This window comes from Anguilla anguilla, chromosome 3 (assembly GCF_013347855.1).
Source record: "Anguilla anguilla isolate fAngAng1 chromosome 3, fAngAng1.pri, whole genome shotgun sequence".
NCBI classification, from domain to species: Eukaryota; Metazoa; Chordata; class Actinopteri; order Anguilliformes; family Anguillidae; genus Anguilla; species Anguilla anguilla.
In genome coordinates, this window is record NC_049203.1 from 59,167,258 (window position 1) to 59,182,738 (window position 15,481).

A 15,481-nucleotide genomic window follows, 5' to 3' on the forward strand; every position below is an offset into this window, starting at 1 on the left:
AATTCACAAAGCAAAGTGTGAAAAGCTAGGCTGGACACTTTTAGTCCTGCAGGCAATTAAAAAATACAGACTGAGCATGCTTGTCATAAACCGAATAGCAGCCTGGGAGAGCTTAAAGGGATAGATCACTTGCTCAGCTTTTCTGATATTATTTCAATGCCTCCCTCCAATTGATACTCTTTTCCTAACAATTATTAAATAAAGACTTTCTAAAAGTCACGAGAGATGCAGAGAAAGCAATAGAAAAGAGAGCAAGAGAGATAGAGAGAGAGAGAGAGAGAGAGAGAGAGAGAGGGCGAGAGAGAGAGAGAGAGAGAGAGAGATGCTGCCACCAGCAACAAGAAAAAGAGGAAAGAGAGTATGAAGAGGAAGAGGGGATAGTTGTTCTGCTCCAACCACTCCAACAGCCCGGGCAGCATACCACTCATTCTACATAGCAACACACCCACTTTGCTCTCATCTTCTCACCAATCGTTTACCCTTTTACACACTGCCTGTTATATACTCTACCTGTACCTCTTCCTCTATATTCTCCACGTTATTTTCTCTCTTGCCCTCTCTCCGAACTGTTAACATCTGCACCTTATACTTTTCATTGCTCTGTCTTCGTTAGCCTCCCAGTCTCTCTCTCTCACACACACACACTCGTTCTCTCTCTCTCTCTTGCTCTCTCACACACTCTTTCTCTTTCTTTCACACACACACTCTCTCTCTCTCTCTCTCTCCATTGAGTGTTGTGAACACATATGAGATAAATAGATGCATTTTATATATAAGATTATTATACTGTTGTTTTTAAAACAATAGAATTTCACCTGAAACTTGACACATTTCCCAGTTCTGAAATACATTATACCGGTTCATATGATATCGCCAGTTTCCTCAAAAATTTTACAAGAGAAATATTTAATAGTTTTTAAAAATTAACAGAATCATTTGTAATCAATAAAGGCAAAACTATATTCCATGTAGAGACAACTTAGACACATTGTGTCCTGCCAGTTGTTATAGGGCTTTATTTGCAATTATGGAAGGTCATCTTAAATTTTCAATTTTATGAAGTACTAAAACTGCCAGGTCATAACTAAACACAAAATCAGAAAAACTTACAAGCCAATAGTCAACCAGTCCTGCAAATATATTGTTCAACCTATTTCATGTAAGTTTTAAATAAATAAATGAACAGCTAGTCAGTGTAATATCCATTATATGAGTCTCAATAACATCTCTCATTGTTTAGTCTTATCACCTTTATCTACAGATAAATAGCAGTGCCCTGATTAGGAGACTCAAAGCAAACAACCCACACAATCAACCGTAAAGCAGTCATCTCTCCTACTATACACAAATGGGCAAGATCAAAGTTCACTGTTCCCTATAAAAGCCACATTATTCACACATTTTAATGCGAACTGAGTCTCAAAATTCAATTCCAGAAAATTCTGAAATCATTTCTTCATCTATGAAATAGAATTAAATGTAACTGGATTAAACCTTCCAATCCCTCCCCTCAGAGTCCCAGAACCACTGGAAGGTTTGCGCATGGTAAAGGTGAGATATCTGGGAATATATATTAAGCAAAAGTGCATTGCCCTCTCCACAGCATCACTGGCACAATAGCTGTGGTACCGTTTGCTAAATAATCCTCTGGCTTCTGTCAAACACAAAATGCATTCAATCATTCAATAAAACGAGTCACAAATCATAGGCAATGCTCAATGCAGTTATGTTTATGTGGAGAACAATGGTCATGCAGAAATAAGCAATCAGCCTATGGACGAAATATGCAATGATATTCAGATTCTATCATGTACTCCGAATAGCAACAGATGGGGATAAGAAAAGCAACACTACATTCCAACAACGAAATACTGATTGTGTGTATCTGAGTTCCTTACAGCAATGTTTTTTTACTAAGCACTGAAAACTCACCTATGCTCTCCCCCAAACACCACTTCCACAGAGATTATGTGAAACTGAGAACATGCAAATATTCATTAAAAATATACAATAATAATAAGAAAAATTATTATTATTATTGTTTTTGTTATTATTATTATTATTATCACATCCAGAAGAACTGATGAATAATAAAACCAACAAAATAACAAAAACTCATGTGCTTTACATTGGTAGTGTAGAGTTTACCAACTCCTTTTGTATTGCAAGGTCCATGGTTTGAATTCCACTGAGGAAGATGTCTTCAAATATGCCATAGAACTATCAATCTTGAATACATTTGAAAAGCTTTGTGGAGCTTTACATAATAATAATAATTATAATAATAGAATAAGAATAAGAATAAAATGTACTTTTGAAAACATTGTGGAAATACTGCATTTCTAAACAGATTTTTGACAATTACTGCAATATTATTGTAACAATTTCTGTTTTTGGCATTAAAAACGTACTATATAAAAGCCTAACTACATTCCAGGCAGATACTGTGAAATGATTTTACTGTTTATTACTGTGAATGGTGATGCATTTTGGGCAACCATTTCCTATACATGACATGGGATGTGAAACCAATTACAGTAAAGGTTTTGACTCCTAAAACTGAACAATAATGAAAAACAAAAGTTCTCAAAAAGCTGATAGGGCAGGTGTTCCTCAAAGGTCCATATCTACCATTGGATCAGACAGGAAGTCCAGAGGAAAGCAGTACTCCTGAATCTCCATGTGGTATCCTTCATCAAAGAATAAGTGATTGGCAAAAGTATTGCAATCCCCCCTCCCACCGTATATATAAAGGTTTATTATTACTGTTAACGCATACATTTTATGGCCAAAATAATTACACTTTTCATTTATATCATGAAAGATAATCGTGTTTGAAATTAAGTGTTCTGTTGTCAATAAGATGAATGCCTCCTTTTGCAATGCTGTAGAACAATAAACATAATTTCATTCACAGGTCACTGCATTGTCCTCACGTCATTTTGCAGAACTTGCAACAGCAGGCTACTTGGAAGTTTTGATGTACAGTAATTTCCAGTTATGGTAACAAAAATCCATCAGTTAACTTGTAGAGGTAGTGATCTGCTAGTGGGGCTGCCAAAATGCTCTGCCACAGGTGAATTTGTCTCTGTGGCAGTGGTTAGTGTGGCTGCCTCTCACCCAGGCGACCTCAGTTCAAGTGTTGTTTGGTCCTTGGTTGTAACATAAACCTTACAGTACAGTTTTGTATTTTGCTATTACATTGTGACACTGTGTTCATGTTTACACTAAAGTAATGGTTATTGTATTTCAAATTACAGTAATAACATTGCAAATTAATTTATAGTTACTTGCTGGCAACCAGTTGCCAGTAAGTTACTGTATTTTTCACAGGGATTGTTTCACAGTGTAATATTCACAAGCAGTCCATCACTGCAGAGCTAGAGTGGTTCAATATCAAGCTTTAGCAACAAAAGCCTCATTTTCATTGAGCGCATTAAAATGTAGGTGGGCTCTGCAGTACTGAAGTGGAAAAGTTTTAAAATGGCTATACCTGGTCATTGGTACACCTGGTGCTGAATACACTGCAGCAGCCAGAGGACCAGTTTCCCATACTCAAGCTCCAGAGTGAAGACACACACAATGCCAAACAGAAGCAGGAAAATAAGTACTAATTTTACTGCTTGTCTTAGTCTATAGTGCTTTGAGTTCTTGGGTTTTAGGTACAGTAGGAATCATGAGTGAGGCAAACAGCAATGACATTACACTTAATTATTATCTGAGTATAGTTAAATAACAATGCAGATACACATGTTGAACAGAATTGGAGAAAATCACAGTGCCCACCACCCAAAATAGAGATAGGTAAAAAAAAAAAAGTGGGCTAGATTTAGGAAAAGTTAAGTGAAGATGATGGGAACTTTTAACACAACAGAAAACTGCAGTGCACAAATGCCGATGTTCCCATATTCCTCATATCAGAATGGGGACTTTTATGATGACCCCAGTCTTTCCACCAGTGAGGGTGTGGAGCTGATTGTGGCAGTTGAGATATGAAAGTAGATGACACCTTTTCACACACTTGATAGCAGAAACCCACAGGTGGGTGTGAATGATTTTCTCTACAGCAATTATTCAAACGTTTGCTTTCGGGCTGCTCTACATCTCAATGTAAGTACAATAGGACTTAAAAAGTATTTGCAAGCTAAACCTTCGCCAAATCTTGAACCACTGCAATTTCTTCTTTGTTGTTTATTTCTTTTTTTAAATGTAGCCTATTTATTTATTTATTTATTTGTTTTTACCAGTGCTACCATTTCATTCTCTTATGCAAATGACAATGATATTGTAAAACCTGTCAATTGGGATGTTTCAGTTTTGGCTCTGGTGATGTATACATACACACCCTGTCAGGGAACAAGAATCTATTGTGAACTTCCACAGCTCTCGTCCGAGTTCTCTCCAGTCAAGTCATATTTTGCACTCATAAATGTAGGCTACGCATTCATTAACAAAGAGTCCATTAAGTGTACGCATTGAGTAGACTCTTTTAATTCAGTGACCTACAGGTGAGTGCATACAACCAACAGACCAGTGCTAATAAAATCAACGGAATCACAAGAAAATCCGAATAAAATGCAGACAAAACCGTAATAACGGCGTCGTGTAGCCTATATGGGCGCCTCTGCTTTGTCAGAGTTTGTTGATATTTTACACGTGTATGGCTCTGTCTGCCTTCATGTCGACATACCTATGTAGACTATGTATCAGTTATGCGTTGTGTAATACTCCCCTAAACTCCCCCACCCGTTCTGTAGCCTACGATTATACACGCCTTTGTATTAAAGCAGGAATTAAGTAGGCCTATGCCTTCTTGATGGAGCGACCTAACCGGTTGCCTTCACAAACTTTTTTGCTTTGTCTTATATTTTTTAAAAACCTCTCTTTCACCAACGCATTCGTCGTTTTCGCTCACCCCCTCACTCCTACATCAACCTCTCTCTTTCTCTGTTCCCACCTCTGAGCGGAATGGTTAAGAAAAAACCGGTTGAACAGGTAAAACATAAGACTCGCCTTGGTTTGTTGTCACCGTTATTTCCAGGCGCATGCGCGGTGTTACCTGTTTCCTGCCCAATTGTGTACCTGCGGTAAGTCCAACCTTTGAATGAGCCGTGTTGTGCGGTGCGTGTGGCTCTATATTTAACTGGCGGATTTCGTTTGTTCCGTTACTACCAAAACATACCTGTCAGGATCCACCGGTCTACTGGAGCACAGGCTACGTATCTCACCTTGGTGAAGACACTCCCGTTTATCGAAGCGGAAAGGAGCAAAGGAAGAAAGAGCACGCTTAAGAAAGGGTATAAATATTGGGCTAAAAGAACTGAGGAAAACTGTAGCCTTGAAGTTTGTAGAGGGAGAAAAAAGAGGGAGGAGCACATAAAACAAACATAGACCGTATCGGTTCTGTTCTTTTGGTTGAGTAAGCGTTGTTTTCACAGTTTGAAGCGAAGAAGTGTATTTAAAATAATCGTTACATGTATTGTTAGTCGGAACTAACTCCCTTAATTTACCAATTAAGAGTTCGGGGAAAGAGCGGAAACCTAGGGGAAAATAGCGGAGGGAGTTAGGAGAAATTAACCATGCCCCGAGCCTTCCTGGTGAAAAAGGCGAGTGTTTCGCCCGGCAAGCGGAATTGGAGCGAGGTCCGAGATCATGAACGTGGAGATATTTACATACCAGGTGAGATGTTCATTTTTTATTGCTGCAACGGTGGAAATAACGGTGGATAATACAGAAACTACTAATGCCATCCAAAAATCATGTAATGCGCTGATTTCATTTATCAGCAGCAAAAAAGAAACGATGTTATTAGTTGCATTGAGTAACCCTACTCCTCAAAGAATGTCTTCGGAAAGTGAATAGCTACTAATTATATAGCCTCCTAGCGATGCCCTACTTTTACTTATTTTAATATTAAAAAATACAGTTTGGCAGTGGGTGTTTCCACGTGATTATATATAGACAACTTAATGATCTCTTTAATATTACATGCCTGTCTCAGCCAGAAAGCCGTTGCATGGGAGCCGTTAGTGCTCCTTATTTTGACCTTCAAACCCGCCGGGCTTCCTTATAGCTTGAAACCCAGTTGCAACACCACGCGACGCACAATTTGCCTAGCTCACAAGTCGTTGAGATCCAGCATTTAGCTTGGCATGATAAGACAACAGTTGTTCGAGGTCAGATATAAATGTCTTTATATGGACCTTTAAAACCGTGCTTCTGCTAAATGAAGAATATATAAAGTATATATTTTCCCCTCAAGGAAACACTGGATTGAAACGCATCCATTAAAAAAAGATAACTGTTTATTTCAAAGACTGCTATTCACAAAAAAGTTACAGGGATTATTCAGTTAGAACTTTGAGGCTTCCAAGTCTAGGCTTCTCTGATTATATAAAGACCAAAAGAAAGTAGGCAGTTCATAACGGAATGCTTCTAGCGTCATTCATTTTATTGCCTAAAGACCCCCCTCCCCCTAAGCATTCCGCGCTTCCCCAGACCTGCTTGTAATCATTTACCATTTTAATCAGAGCTCAGAACACATTCAGGATTCTACACTTTTACAGCTGTCAACATTAACAAGAACAACAGTAGTCAGTTGAGTCGGTTGAGTCAAATAAATCAACGTTCAGTAAATTAATGCAACAGGCCATGCCGTGACAATAACAGGTGGTGGGTGCACTTACTTTCCTGTAACTCTTGGGTTCGTTTTAAATAATATAGAAAATCTTTATGGGCCTGTTATTAGTTCCTCAAATTATTTGGCTATCCAATCAAAACTGATCCAAGGACCCCAATTCATAATATCTCTATGGAAGTTAGGGAAGCCTGAATTTGTTTTTGTACTTTTGTACCATAGGAACTCATGGCTAGCACCAGTATTTTACAAAAGGGGACTATTCGAGGATTCATATTTGAATGTGCCTGGCACTTTACTACTTTGAACCAACATGTGTCCAATATCAGTTTTAACTGATCTTTACAGCTTTAAATGACTATGTGTATGCATTTATGATAGATACATTTATTCTGTGATCAGGTTCTAATGGAGGGATTTGTTTGATGAAACTTTTGATGTTTCTAACTTTGTATAAGTTATGTTTGGAGGGCACACACTGAGGGACATTCCTTGCAACTGCTACGTTGATGTGGCAATGGAGTATTGGACTGAATTGAATTACTTTGTGGCCACCTTTCGTATAATGTAGTGCACAACATATAGGCGGAATGCTACTATTTAACAGCACAGTATGCAAGTGGAGATGTATTCTGTATTCAGAATATTTCACGTATAAAAGGTCTACACGGTAAAATGTCCAGTGTTAAATCAACTCCTACGGAGTACCTTGAACACATTGTTCAGAGTACATCCCTATTGAACCCATATGTACTCTGTTGGAGTTGAATTAACATTGGACATTTTACTGTGTACTTAGTGTCAGTTTTGGTACAGCCTACAACATTTTCCAAACGTTCGGTTCGAACGTGTCTGACATGAGGAAGCTGGAAATCCGTGCACTGTCACAATTTACCTAGGTATGTCAGAGTACCTGTTGCGCCTGCTCCACTTGTTACCGCTAATGGGTATGTTAATTGCGTATGACTCGCGAAGGGATACGCTGGCCGTTGTTGCTGGATCACCAGCTCTATTTAATTTAATACAAATATAAGGTTTGCTAGGCTACTTTTGTGAGCATGTTTCGAATATGTAGCCTACATTTCACTATATCTCAGCTTGTTATAATAGGCTCCGAGGTTACTGCATGGTATTATATAGTGTGATCAGAAGTTCTTTCAATTTTTCGTGATCACTAGTAATTATTTACTCCGCTTTGACCTTAGTCTGAGAAGTAATCAGAGTTTATGCGATTTCGCCAAGGACCTCCGTATCATTTATCAGTTGGCGCGTTCATGTAGCCTATATTATCTTTCTCTTTCGCTGACTGAGATCGGCGCGTGTTTACGTGTGTGAATGCGAGGGCGTGTGAGTGCGAGCGCGTTTGCGCGCGCATTGGCTGCGATGGTGAGTTAATGTTTAGTACAGTGAAGGAAATAACGGACTACTGCGCTGGCCACCTCAACACGCAACACCTTTAGCAAACAGGGAACAGCCCAACCACTCATGAATTAGCCTACGTTTACATTTTGCTGCGCTCCCGAGTACTTCACTATTTCAATTTGATTTCTCAAACCCCACCTATATAGCGCGAACATTTATCGCTCCTTTTCTTCCGATTCCTTACACTATGCCTATATAGCCTACTATATTTTTACATCCTAATGTGCTGGAACTACAGGCCTTTGGGTTATCAGTGCCCATGGATAATATGACGTGTTTACTACTTGTTGGTAACCGGAGACAAAATGTTATGATAAAACAAATATACCAATATCAAGCAACAGCTGTGCTGCAACAATAATAGGCAAGGCTATTCCTAATACAACTAATCTCTAAACCTTTTTGAATAATGTCGCTTAAATATAAAATCATGGAGCCTAGCTTGTAACGATTGGTTATCCTAATCTTTCTGAGATTTTTAAAGGTATAAGCGTATTCACTATTTGCAGTTGTGTATGGCACTATGCATCACTAGACCTACTTAAGCCTTATCATAAAACACATAATGTGTACGTTATATGTTTTCTTTGAATAAAGTATTTAAATAAACAGTAGTATGTATTTGTTATTACAGAGAAACATCATTTAACTGACTCAATTACAACATTTTTTAAATTCCAAATGCTAAATATCCTACCAAGCTATAAAATGCGCTAAAAATTCATAAATGTTTCCCTTATGACCTTATTCAGAATATGGAAGATAAATTTTGGTTTTTGATAAACTGAGATTGTGTATTTAGCCCACTTCATGCTTGGCACCTGTTATTTAGCCCATTTAATGCTTGGTCAGCTATATTAAGTGCTAGTTTAACCGAAAGTAAGTGAATTGTTCTGTTTCACCATGCGATGTGCACGTGAAAATAAATAGGCTGTCCGTATGTTATTGTAAATCGTATTATGATCTTTTGAAGCACGTCATTTAAAGTGATTTCCGTGAAAAAATAACATTGAAGAAAACCATCTTTTTATTTTCCTTCTGATTACCGCTCACCAGTTTTCGCGATTTATATTTGGCATAGTCTCGCTGTGGGGGATAACCAGGCTATACACAGGTTGGGTGTGTGTGGGCGAAGATGTGTAAACATGAAAGATAAGGTAAAGGGAAAATGACAAAGACCAGGTGTTGAGTAACCTGTTTTTTATATCATGATTTCTGGAAAAAAACTTTCATATTTTCACGTTCATATTTCCCCGCAGAATTAATTCGCGTCTTTGGGATATCCGTTGTATAAGCGTCGAGCCTCCAGTTGGCAGTTAAATATCCGCGTAAACCTCTGCCAAACCGTACCTTACTCGATGTAAAAAACAACGAGTCAGGATGGGGACTTCTGTAGGACCGTTAGTGTAACCTCATGGATGAAGCAAATGATGCCCTCTTGCTTCATGATTGTAACTATATACCGTTACCAATGGTGCGGCCTTCATTTGCACGATCATTTGCAATTTATCCGATTTGACTCCAGGCAGTTTCATCAAATAGTTTAAGCGTGTGTGTACTCATGAATTTCACAGCGTACACTTTCTTACGCTACAGGCCTAATATACGACGACAGATTAACGATCACTGCCACTATAGTTAAGCCTATTGATGATCGAATTATGTTATTCGCAGTTTAATTGGGTTTTACTTTGCGTGCTATATTCATAGTATTATAAAGAAATATTAAAACGAATCAATATTTTTGTGTTGTAGGCTAGCATATGTACAGCGTTACATGATTAATAAAATATTATGGTTGTTGCAGTGTATACTCTTGCGTCTTGTGTGCGTGGTTTTGGAAAGCCTGTACATCTGGCTTGGCTTGTCAGACAGGTTGAACTGTAACACGAGTAAATGACGTCAATACACACACGCGCACGCATTCGCGTGCTTCACGCAGTATAATACACACTGCCTGCTCCCTGGGAGAAGAAGCCCTTATTTGGATCCGTGATTTTGTGTGATGGCAGTGTAATTGTCAAGTGGCAACTGGAGATGGATGTTGTAATATTTGCATGTTAATTACTGTAAAGCAGGATTAAAATATTGATGCCAGTCTCAAAAATAATGCACCATACTGTGATGTGCTCAGCGTGTGCAATGTAGTGGATGACTGATGATTAGAATGTTACCTCCATGCTAAGGGTTGCTGACTTGTTTTTTGTTTGTCAGTTGTTGAGATTTTGTGTTTGCTTGTTTTTACACCTTTTCATTGCTGGCTCAAACCCTCTTTTTTCGACAACAATATGAAACATCTATTGACGTGCACATATATGACATGTATGAATTGTGCATCTTATAAATGTCGGACAAAGTATGTTCTGGATCTGATCACAAGTTCAAAACCTTGATTAGACATTGCAGAGGCTGTTTAATTGCTCTCAAGTCATCAGCCTATGTAAAACATGCAGTTAAAAGAACACTACACATTTGTGTTTCTGCTAACCAAATAAATCGACAGTGCGTAATTTCGCTGTTCTGTCTATTGCCTCCAGTCTCTATAGTGCGCCCTCACCTCACCGAGGAGTCTGAAGCCAGCCCCGCAGAGTCCGCCCACTTCCTCTCCCCGCGCCATGACCAGGGCAAACAGACGCGCGTCCCCGAGCGCGCTCCCCACGCGCGCACACACACGGCGGAGCTGCCCTCCAGCACCGCGCAGGGCCAGGAGCGCAGCAGCCCCACGCCGGGGCAACTGGACGAGGCAGCAGAGAGCACTTACGTCCGCTCCAAGATCAAGGTGAGGGTTCAGAGAAAAACGCGCCCCCGACAGAATCGGAGAGAGGGGACCGGGACGTGATCAGATGGGTTTTTGGAATCTGAGTGGAGGAGGGTTGAATGAGATTCAATGGAAAGGTGGTGTAGCAAATGGCCACGAGGCAGCTGGTCCCAGAAAGGTTCTTGGTGTAGGGTTAGGGTACCGTGTACTGATCTGTTTGCACAATGAAGGTCATAAAAGAATCATAGTCCTATAGTTATATTTTTGTCAGCTGGATTTGAGCACACTCACACCTGAGGTTTACTACCGATTGCTTACATTTCAAATAATGAAAATGATTTTATTTTTGTATTACAATGTCTTGGTGGACAACACACAAATATAAAACATGTGCCTAAGTGGTCATTTTAGCCTCTGTAAGTTCCTGTGCTGCTGATGCTGCTTTGAAACGAGAACCATGATTGTTTTGGGCACTAGACACATTGTCATGAGCACACCTGCCATAATCATTGGCAGTGCAATTCAAATCGATTGGAATATTAAGAATCTGCATGGAGACACCCACACTTGTTTGTATGAATTTTTGTGGTGTATGTCAACGTAAGCTTTTCATTTCATTAACTGAAAAATAGTTTTTTGGAATGTGCCACGACAGCAATACATTCAGTTTTACAGTTACATTCAGAAACGCTTGATCAATTACATGGGTGTGGAGGTTCTGCGTCTTCGCTTACAACTCCAACCAGTATATCCGCTCTCTCACTCCATCCCACTCTTCATGCTTTGCTGTCTCTCTCGCCTCCAGGTGACGTCAGGTGAGCTTCCAGGTGCCGTGTCGGCCTCCTCCAGCCCAGCGGCTCTGGAAGCGCCCGCGTTCTCGTGTCAGGTGTGTCAGAAGACCTTCCAGTTCCAGCGCATGTTGAACCGCCACCTCAAGTGTCACAACGAGACCAAGAGGCACCCGTGCAATTTCTGCGGCAAGGGCTTCAACGACACCTTCGACCTCAAGAGGCACGTGCGAACTCACACAGGTAAGCCCCCCACCCCGCCATTTTGTGCTTCCCTTCCGCAGATGTGAGGGTGGAGAGGGGTCTCCTGGCACATCAAACCTGAATCAAATGGGTAGAAGGGCCTGCACGTCCAATTTCAAAACAGATACACATGTTAAACTAGAATATTGGGGTAGTAAGACAAAGAACTGATTGGTTTCAGTGAAGGATTATATAGTTTTTCTGCTTTTCTGATGTTTTATTTATTTCTTTTTTTGGTGAATATTTGACTGATTCGTATCTGGGTAATAATGTGCATGATCAGACTTGAACACCGTGGTATGCTACTCTGGATCTTAAGATTCATGCACTCTCCATAAGGCATGTATACCCTACCTAAAGTCTTACCATAGACTGTCATCATGTTATCATTATGCACCATGATAAAGGAGAAAGGAATTGGTTATTTAAAAAAAAGGTAGATGGCCAGGGATGGTAGATGGTCAATCCTTCCATCCTTATAGCATGCTCCTTTGCAAAAACTGCATAGATATAACGATGGACCGAAGGCAACAAATGGGTCAGCATGGCTGAGGGAGTGTGCTTATCATTCAGTTTCAATCTGCCCATTGTTCTGTGTTTCCCTCCTGTGAACACCCGTCGCGTATCGCTCTCTGATTGGCTGCGTTTACCCAATGCACTGACCCCCCTGCTGTGGTGCGCTTTCCCTCCCCCGCAGGCGTGCGGCCCTACAAGTGCAGCCTGTGCGACAAGGCCTTCACGCAGCGCTGCTCGCTGGAGTCGCACATGAAGAAGATCCACGGCGTCACGCAGCAGTACGCGTACAAGGAGCGGCGCAGCAAGCTGTACGTGTGCGAGGAGTGCGGGCACACGGCGCCCACGCAGGAGGCGCTGGTGCTCCACCTGCACACCCAGCACCCGCACAGCGTCCTGCTCCGGGGCAAGGCCCGCAAGCTGGCGGGCGGGGCCGCCCTGGCCGGCGCCGACCGCGAGTCGCTCTCCTCCGGCTCCCCGCTGTCCCAGCACTGCCCCGACAGCGACGACACGGCCGGCTCGGCGGGGAGATGAGGGCGCGGGAGCGAGGGGTGGAGGGGATGAAGAGGGTGAATATAAAGGGAGGGAGAAAACCGTAATGACATTTTTCCGATGAAACGTGTGCTCTGAAGGAAAGGAGAGAAAGGACGATGGAGAGTCCGAGAGGAATGGAAGGAGGACCCGGCAAAGACGGACCTTTTTTTGTACTTGATTTGACACTGAAGTTTACAATTCAGACTCCCGTGAATTTAAAATGATAGAAACACTGCATATTCCAGTGTGAGATGGTGTATCTGAAATGGTGGCCTGCATGGTGGCTGATGGTAAAGAATAAATCATTTCTGCATGGGAGCAGGTGACATTTTGCTGGATTGCTTTCTTTGTTGCAGTTAGGGAGAAAGATTTTTACAGGACCATGCAGGTGAATTAATCCAATTTATCAATACTGTGGTACTTTTTTCCTCAAAGGAGTTACAGTACTGTGAGTGTGGCTATGCATGTAACTGAAATGTGATTATGTTTTGGCAGTCATGTACAGAAAAATGAAATGGGGGACTATGAATAAATTAAATGTTTTCTGGAGATTATAACTTCTTACTGGATTGTAGATATACACACATATCGGTATAGAGATTAATATTTATCAGGGTGTGTCATTTGTACTGTTAACCCAGAAGGGAATTTGTTTTTTTTAATATATATATATTTTATACACAAACAAAATGGTGCCTTCTTTGTAAATAGCGTAATGGTGTGTTAAGTGTGGGTTTTTAAAAAAAAAAGTCGTAGCAATGTATGTGTGATGACAAAGCAATACAGGACTATCTTTTGCATTTGAATGTATTTCACAATGACACTTTACTGTGGTACAGAAGCTCTATAATGGTGTTGCCAAAGGCTGTATAGAATATAGAACAGTTAAACCTACTCCAATTCATCCTTGTATTTGTACAGCAATCTAGCACCACTTTTTCATCTATTGTAGTGCTACATTATGCAATGCATTTCATGGCTGGTTCTCTCAGCGTATAGCAGTTAAGATTGTTCTGTGATGTAATTATGTGCTGTAACTATATTACACCCTGAGAAATAAAGGAACAGTGGAGGTCAATTTTTGTTCTTTAGGGAACAAACATGCCAAATGTACCCTTAAAAATACAATATATTGCTGGCTAGGGGTACAATTTATGTACTTATATAGGACCACCTCAGTGACAAGCGTTTGCACCTTTATAGAAACCTTTTTATACCTTTTTTCTGAGAGTGTATAATAGTTATATATCCTGTAATACAGTCCACTGTACTTAACCATACTGTTTTGTAATGTAATATTTTGTAAGACACTGGTTCACTGCACATCCTTGTACTATGTTGCAAGGCGTTAATTTGCTGCTCTGTTGTGCTGGGTGGGAAGGAAGGGTGGTTTGTAAGCCATTAATAATTGTTGTGGGATTGCTCAACTGCAAATGAATGGTACCTGAAATCAATTTACAGTATTCCTCTTCTCTCTGTTGTGTCTGCATCAATTATATATGGTTATATGCTGTAGACAGCACAGTTTCTTTTGGCATCAGAGGCAAGGCTAGTCTTGAGCATGAATGGAAAAAGTACCTGTGTGGGTGTATGGTTGTGCGTATGGGTGTGTGGAGTGAGTCAGATTCCAGGTCTTGTTGAGTCTTGTCGGTGGAATCCAGCGACTGAACTCTCCAGGTATTCCACCAGAGGATTCCCGGGTTCTAACGGTATTCTGGGAGCCTTGCTACACCATGGCAACATATTATGGACGTGTGGTTACCGTAAGCAGCTATATATTTTAATATTTAGAATTTATCTATCTCGGCATTGAAGGCAAGCTAGACCTAGTAACACATAGCTAGAGTTGGCAGTGTAAAAATCAACACACTCAGGTAATGTTTCACAAGAAGCTTACAGTAACTACTGAAATCAAATATGAATAACCAATTATATTTAGGCTATACCATGCCTTGAACGTGAACTCGAGCACTACAAAAAGACATAAAAAGGAAAGCAAGCCAGCACACAGCTGTCATACACCAACATTGTACTTTCACAGCAATGATATAGGCCTATAGCCTCTTCGGAGGCAACGGCGACGTTTGGCGTCATTGCTTAATTAATTAATCAATTCATTAATTAATTCATTTACATAAAAGTAATCAAAATCAATAATAAACCAGCATGGTGGTGTGTAGGCTAACTATGGTTGTATGGATGTAGTCGTGCGTAATTGATTTATAAAAATAAGCACACGAAAATTGCATTTTGATTTGTAGGCCAATGCATGGCCTGAAATGTAATATAGTGCACGGAAAAAAGACCTATCTGTTAGAAATAATGGCTAATATGAGTCGGTAAAATACAATATTTACAAACAAAATACATTGAAGAATTCCTCGTGTTTTAGAACTTGTGCCAACACAGGTGTACATAGGCCTATCTACCGTCATTGACGGGGATCTGACTGGGACTGCGTATCCAGGTACAGTAAGCATTGATACGCTGTCAGGCAATTCTCACCTTGCCTGTGTTGGCCGAGGCCGGAAGTCCCGATAGGCGAGACAATAGCTCAGCGTCACCGTGGATGTGGAGGTTTCACTC

General features: G+C 40.5%; 1 protein-coding gene across 1 annotated transcript; it reads left to right on the forward strand.

The window, feature by feature from the left end:
* The first annotated feature begins 5,100 nt into the window (after positions 1–5,100).
* On the forward strand, positions 5,101–14,011 carry ovol1a (ovo-like zinc finger 1a). The gene is made up of 4 exons (XM_035408305.1): positions 5,101–5,679; positions 10,597–10,838; positions 11,623–11,848; positions 12,546–14,011. The coding sequence occupies exons 1-4, from the start codon at positions 5,580–5,582 to the stop codon at positions 12,893–12,895; spliced, it is 918 nt and encodes a 305-aa protein (XP_035264196.1). The 5' UTR covers positions 5,101–5,579; the 3' UTR covers positions 12,896–14,011.
* Positions 14,012–15,481: the final 1,470 nt, after the last annotated feature.